The sequence below is a fragment of the Galeopterus variegatus genome, unplaced genomic scaffold (genome assembly GCF_000696425.1).
Source record: "Galeopterus variegatus unplaced genomic scaffold, G_variegatus-3.0.2 Scaffold6679, whole genome shotgun sequence".
In the NCBI taxonomy this organism is placed as follows: domain Eukaryota; kingdom Metazoa; phylum Chordata; class Mammalia; order Dermoptera; family Cynocephalidae; genus Galeopterus; species Galeopterus variegatus.
The window spans coordinates 14521-21916 of NW_007732790.1; the positions used below are offsets into that span (position 1 = coordinate 14521).

At 33.4% G+C, this 7396-nt stretch overlaps 1 protein-coding gene across 1 annotated transcript in view; it reads right to left on the reverse strand.

Annotated features, from left to right (window-relative positions):
* The window catches only part of LOC103606548 (vacuolar protein sorting-associated protein 13A-like), a gene marked incomplete at its 3' end in the record, with an annotated part of 35530 nt that overhangs the window by 12176 nt on the left and 15958 nt on the right, over positions 1 to 7396 (reverse strand). Inside the window, exons 3-5 of the mRNA XM_008591129.1 lie at positions 5743 to 5785; positions 1754 to 1849; positions 1192 to 1293 (exon numbers count right to left, since the gene is read on the reverse strand). Of these exons, the coding sequence (XP_008589351.1) occupies positions 1192 to 1293; positions 1754 to 1849; positions 5743 to 5785 (241 nt within the window). The remainder of the gene's footprint in view (positions 1 to 1191; positions 1294 to 1753; positions 1850 to 5742; positions 5786 to 7396) is intronic.

The window sequence follows — 7396 nt, forward strand, 5'->3', positions numbered from 1 at the left end:
GAGGTGTAAGCATCTTATTTAGTAATATGGGAGTTCTCCAGGAAGCAGAGTGCAGGGCTGATCCAGAGGATAAATTTGGTTTGGGGTTTTTCTGTTTGTTTGTCTGTTTTTTGTTTTTGCTGGCCAATACAAGATCAAACCCTGGACCTTGGTGTTATCAGCACCACACTCTGACCAGCTGAGCTAACCAGCCAACTGGGGACAGAGTTGTTTTAAATTATGGATCCTATAGTACTGTTTAACTTTTAAAGCTATATATATGTACTACCTTGGTAAAATAAAAATAATTTTTAAAAGGAAAAAGCCTAGGAAACTTAGGAAAGAGGATTGGGGGGTAGAGACGAATGACTAATTAAGATATAAAAGAATTGTGACAGAAAAAAAAATTACAAGAGTTACTGTCAGGGATTGTATGTTAAATCTCCATTAATGTTTGTCAAAAGGTAAAACGTTTAATATTAGAGTTTATTTTTAATTAAAAAACTAATGCATGACAGGAAGAGTGAAGTCAATAATCACATTTTTCTTTTAAGATACTTAGCTATTAAATGAAGGACAGAGGAGGAGATGAACACATAACTAGGTTAGGAAGATGATTTTATGTTTTAGGATAAGAAGTTACAGTGTATTTACATGCTAAGAAGAAAAACCCATTAGGGAAGAAGGGAGAGTCAGAGTGCAAAAACTAGCTAATGATGGTGACCAGAGGACAGGTGAAAAAGGAATTAGCTTTCTGCAGGACACCTCTTCCACTGATGACAAAGAAGGTGTAGTAATAGACCATATGGTTCAGGCTGAATAGGAAAAGATGAGAAGCCAGAGGATAAATAGACTGAGGCAAATATAAATATACCAAGGAACTAAGTATTTTCAAAAGGGTGAAGAATTAATACAAGGAAAATTTTAAAAAGCAAAGGCTAGAAAGGTAAGAAAATATACTTGACAAAATTAATTGCTATCATGAAAAATTGACCTACCCCTGTAAGCTAGACACATTATTTGCCTTAAGATAATTTCTGCAAGGTAAAATTTCTGTACACATGACAGAACACAAAACCATATTAAAATTCCCCATGTAATAAGATCCTCACATATTTGTTAATAATCTCAGTGCCTCCACAGAAAAATATTCAATTATGATAAATATTTAGGTCTTTTCCACCTATTATTTTTATTTACTGTTTTCTTTACCTTGATCAACTACTTTTTGTTTTGTTTCTTCTATTCTTTTTAGTTCCTGTTGTTTTGCTTCCATGAGTTGTTTTTCTTCTTTTAAAGGATCATATTTTATTCCTACAGGGAGCATAAAAAGGAAGAATCTAACATTACCCTAAATTTAAATACACTCATTCCAAAAAATATCCTTGAAAACAATCACTAATTCAAAGTCTGCAAAAACAAAGTAAAAACCAATTTAATTTGAATAAATTTAACAAATTACAATACCAAATTTAAATATTAAAAAATCTCAAAAAATTTCCCAAAGGTATTTTTAACGAATAAATCAAATATAAATATTTTTCCACCCATAAAAAATAACTTTTTTTTTTTTCCCAAAAGATGACCGGTAAGGGGATCTTAACCCTTAGCTTGGTGCTGTTAGCACCACGCTCACCCAGTGAGCTAACCGGCCATCCCTATATAGGATCCGAACCCGTGGCCTTGGTGTTATCAGCACCACACTCTCCCGAGTGAGCCACGGGCCGGCCCAAAAAAGAATAACTTTAACTATAATTTTGAAAATTCGACTTACTAGAAGAAGGCACTATGAGTAAATAAACATCTTCCAATACAGCTTCAACTGGTAGAGTATAAAGGTTTTTCCATGGAATTATAAGTTTAAGATTACCTACATTATTTAAAAAAAAAAAAAAGGATAAAAACTATTATTCATTCAACATACATTTACTGTCATTCTTTCAGGCATTAGAAGAGATAACAAAGTGGCTTTTATCCTTAAAAGCTCAGTCACTTTATAGAGAGCTGTTTTACAACCAAAAACAACAAGCCTTTGTTGTTATCATTTGAAATTATTTATATCAATACCTTTAGAAAATATAGGAAATTATATTCTAAATATCTATAAGTTTCTATTCATGGTGATTTATGGTACAATAAACACACCAATATTATTCTGCCTTTAATCAACAATTCTTGATATCATAACTTTAAATTTCCCCAATTCTTACTCTAAACCTCTAGAAGTATTTTTCTTATATTTCAAAAGGTAGATCATATACTTTATGTAAATGTATATACATATATTTCATATATATGTGTGTGTAATATCATACAGGAATATATTATTATATATAGTCTGTATAAAAAATTACACAAAGGGTCTTCAAAGAGTTCATGGAAAGATTCATATCATCTTTTTTTTTTTTTTTTAAATGATCGGTAAGGGGATCCCAACCCTTGACTTGGTGCCGTCAGCACCACACTCTCTGAAGTGAGCCAACCGGCCATCCCTATATAGGGATCCAAACCCGCGGCCTTGGTGTTACCAGCACCACACTCTCCCAAGTGAGTCATGGGCCAGCCCCATAACATCTTTTAATTCTAGTTTTCCATGAACTTTCTGAAGTACCCTTGTACATACACACGTGTAATGATAATAAAGGATCACTGGCAATATTAAAAAATTGCTCAAACTAATGAACACAATTTATGACAATCCAACAGCAAAGTATTTTTAAAAACATTAGGGTTCTTGAACTAAAAAACAGTATGTGTGAAGTTTATTATGCTGACTCTGGTTTTGTATATTTAGAAGATTTCTATAAAAAAAGACTTTCAAAATATATTTAAATTTTCAAAAAGTATATGGTTTTAGATATAGAAGCAGTTGCCATAATTGGGGAATGGAAAGATTATTAAATATATTATGTTGCACTAATAAGTTAGTAATTTGGGAAGGGGAAAAAAAATCTACTACTTAGAGCCATCTCATTACATAACCCCAAAACTCCAAGTTTAGAAAATCCAAACTGAGAAAAAGATATCATCATACAAAACTAAATTATCTGATTTCTAAAACAGAAATAACTTTCTAAGTTTCAAATCAAAGAAGATAATGATTATTTCACATTTCTGTACAGACCAAAAATATAACCAAAATGAAATAAGCAGATTGGAAAAAAACTGTGACAAATATGACAAAGTTTATAAATGTACCAAATAAACTGCTTAAAACACACACATTAGTACTCAAAAAAAAAAAAGCAAATGAACAACAGGACAAAGAACAGTAACATAATAGCACAGTGTAAGTAATCGAAGAAACACACTCATATCAAATTAGTAATGTACCATTTTCACCACTAAATCTTTTTTTAAAAAACCAAACTATTTTTTCCTCTCACTATAAAATGTAGACTACATGTTAAAAACTTGGCACATTCAGAAAAATATAAACAGAAGTAATTCCAAAATCCTTACACACAAAGACAACCCCTTCTAAAATATGCACCTATGTACTTAACACTTGACATGTAATTCTGCATTCTAAATGAGGAAAACTGAAAGATCAGTAAAACTAACAATACCTAATAATAGAAAGGGGTCAATACATTCTTATAAAATTGATTGTACTATGGTACCAATCATTTGGAAATGTGTAGTACTTCTTTCATTGAACAAACTGTGCCCCTACTATATAGCAGGTAATGTGCTAAGTGGCGAGGATACAATAAAAATTAAACCCACTTCTCAAGAAACTTAGTGACTAGTCGAAAAAATAAATGATAATGATATTAAAGAAAGACAGAAAGAGATTTATGATAGAGATCCACAAACACCTTAGATGATTCTCAAAATTATCTTGTGTTTAGTGTCCACTGTACTTTCCACTATGTTACTTTATTGTCACTTTTAAATAAGATGAGGCAAGAAAAAAGAGGGAAGACAGGAAGACATGCTCTAAAGGAAATAGGTCTATCAACCAATATATTTTTGACTTTTCTAATTTGAGATTAAATTAACATACACTGAAATATAACAATTATCACTGCAAATTCAATGACTTTTGGCAAACTTTATAAGCTACATAAAAGATACTATAATACTTTTGGACCAATGGAAAAATGAGATTTTCCTACAATATACAAACATGAATTCATTGGATTATTATGGTACCATAAGAAATAAATGTCAAATCAATTTGGATGATGAAAAATCCTTGTTACATCTTAACCAAAAAACCTGTAAAATGATAAATATAGCATCATTACAAGCATGTACACATGTAAACAATCAGAAATATGCAAAAATAAAGATGTTAGGTAGAAAAAAAATGAATGACATCTCTCCCCTCTTACTAATGCTAAATTGTCTTTAAATTGGGAAGGGGGTGTCGGGTCCACCACCGGCTGACCCGAACAGCCCTTGCCTTGCTATCAGTCCTTCCCTTGGTGTCCCTTCTGGTGGGCGGGCTTATTGCCCAGATTCTTCTTTCCCTAGTCCTGTTGGGAGGAGACGGAGGAAGAGAGCCGTGAAGAGAGGTGAGCACAGCCACCGGCCCCAACCAGCCCGTTAAAGAACACTCAGACATGGCGGGGGTTCTGTCAAGCAGTTCCTTTTATTATCACACAAGCACTTGCTTTTAAAGGCAAATGGGGAAGGGAGGTTTTTACATCCTCCAATCAGCTTAAAGGTTACGAGAACATGCATCCTGTCTCAATGCCTAGCTATTGCAATCATGCAGTGTTCACGAGCGCAGAAGCTCGTATTTGGCCAATAAGGGCTAAGGCAAGGTTCCCCGCAGACACTCCCACCCTACTTCCTCCCTGCGCCATCTTAGGCTACCACGTTAATATGCCCTTTTGGGCCCATAATGGCACCGCTTGTAATGTCACTTAAGGTGGCGTTAGTTTTTAAGGCCCAACAAGGGGGAAATAGAATTTCAGTATTAGCAACATAAGATGATGAAAACTTGCTGTGCTATGTGGTCTAATCCCAAACATAGAACACAAAATTGTGAAGACTGTCACCATGTAATTTATATAAGCTTTCAGAATACCTTGTTCCCCAAGGGACACGAATATAACTTCAATAACATTATACAAGTCCTACTACAAAAACTATCTATATAAAAAAAAAAAATTTCAAAGTCCCAACTAAAGATGCTATTACCTTGTATAATATTTAAACCAATAAAAGTACAGCATAAAATAATTATGACAGACGAGTTTTTATTAAACATGTTAAAACCTTACATTTCAGTCAGTTTCAGCTCAACCAACAGACTTAAAATACAAACTATAAACACTAATAAAATAATACAGAATAGTAAATAATGTAATATTTTCTAAAAACCTAGAAAAACTTCCAGAACAGTAATTAGTTTTCTGACTGGCCCCTAGTCACAGTGCCTGGATGATCCACACCTTACTCTTTACACCATCTATCCAATACCAATCAGAATATACCAATGGTAACAAGTCAGAAACCTAGAAAACTGAGAAAGTTGAAGTCTCTGTTAGATGTAATGTTTTGGCTCTCAATTCAATGTTAACACTTAGTAAGATATGTAATTTTTCAGGTATCAAGTACTTGGCAAGGGATATATTGACCCCACAATATTTTTAAGTTACACAACTAAGCTCCACCTAGACAAAAACGCATGATTATTTTAAATTAAAGCTCAGAAACATTAAAGAGATCACATTACAGGGATACAAGGCATATCATTCTGGTTGCATGTCCAGCAAGGAGGACATTCCAATAAGAAGTATGGCTTACCTATATGACCAACTTTAACTTTAAATGGCACATCCAGTTGACTCTACAAAGACAAAAAAAAAGTATATATATGCAAAACATTAGAACTTATACAGTTCAACAACACAGTTTTTTCCTTTCCAAAATTTGAAGTGTTTTTTAATTAACTTATACGTTTTCTTTACTGTCAATACTTAATTTATAAATGTATTGTAATATTATTCTCATCTCAAATCCATAAAATTCAGGGAGGCTGCTCTTTTCATAAGTGTGGGAAAGAGTCTACAGTAATACTAACCACAAAAGCTACCCATACCAGAATCATTACTTTTGTATTATTTGGGGGGGGGGGGCAAGAGGGGGGAAATTCCACCATCAATCTGTGCTTTCAGGGAGATTAAAATTCCATTTTGCAAAATTCACATTTTGCAAAAATATTTTCAAAAAATTTTCTCCCTGTTTCAATGAAGGAAAGGACACCCTTTTCAATAAATGGTGCTAGGAAAACTGGGCATTCCCTTACAAAAATGTAAAGTTAGACCCATATCTTATACCATATACAAAACTTAACAATTTTGGGATCAAAGACCTAAACATAAGAGTTAAAAGTATAAAACCCTTAGAGAAAAACATAAGCAAAAACCTCCATGATGTTAGATTTGGTAATGATTGCTTGGATGTGACACAAAAGCATGGGCAATTAAAAAAATAGAAGAATTGGCTTTTATCAAATTTAAAACTTTTGCTTCAAAGAATACCATCAACAGAGTGGTAAGGCAACCCATGGAGTGGGGGGGGAAATATTTACAAATTATCCAATAAGGGGTCAATATGCAGAATATATAAAGAACTCCTACAACACAACAACAAAATCCTGAATAAAAAATAACAGAAGACATAAATTTCTCCAAAGAATATATACAAATGGAAATAAGCACATGAAAAGATGGTCAACATCACTAGTCATTAGGGAAATGCTAATCAAAACAATGACATACCACTTCACATCCATTAGGATGCCTATTACATATACAAAAATAAAAAAACAGAAAATAAAAATCTTGGAGGATTTGGAGGATGTGGAGAATTGGAACCCTCATACACTGTTAGAGGGAATGTAAAATGGTGCAATGACTACTGAAATAGCTTTGGCAGTTCCTCAAAAAGCTAAATATAGAATTGCCATATGATCCTGCAATTCTACTCCTAAGTATACACCCAAAGAAACTGAGAGCAGAGACTGAAGCAGTCACATGTACACCACTGTTCACTGCAGCATTACTCACAAGAGCTCAATGGCAGAAAAACCCAAGCATTCATCAACAGATGAATGGATAAACAAAGTGTGTTATATTATGTGTGTGGAATATTATTCAGCCTGAAAAAGGACATTCTCATACCTGCTACAACTTAGATGAAACTTGAAGAAATTATGTTAAGTGAAATAAGCCAGACACAAAAGGACAAACATGGCATGATTCCACTTATATGAGGTGCCTAGAATAAGCAAATTCATACAGGCAGAAAGTAGATTAGAGGTTACCAGGGTCTATGGGGACAGAGAATAGTTACAGCTTAGTGGCTACAGAGTTTCTCTTTAGAGATGCAAGAAAGTTTTGGAAATATATACTGGTAAGGGTTACACAACATTGTGAATGTAATTAATACCACAGAA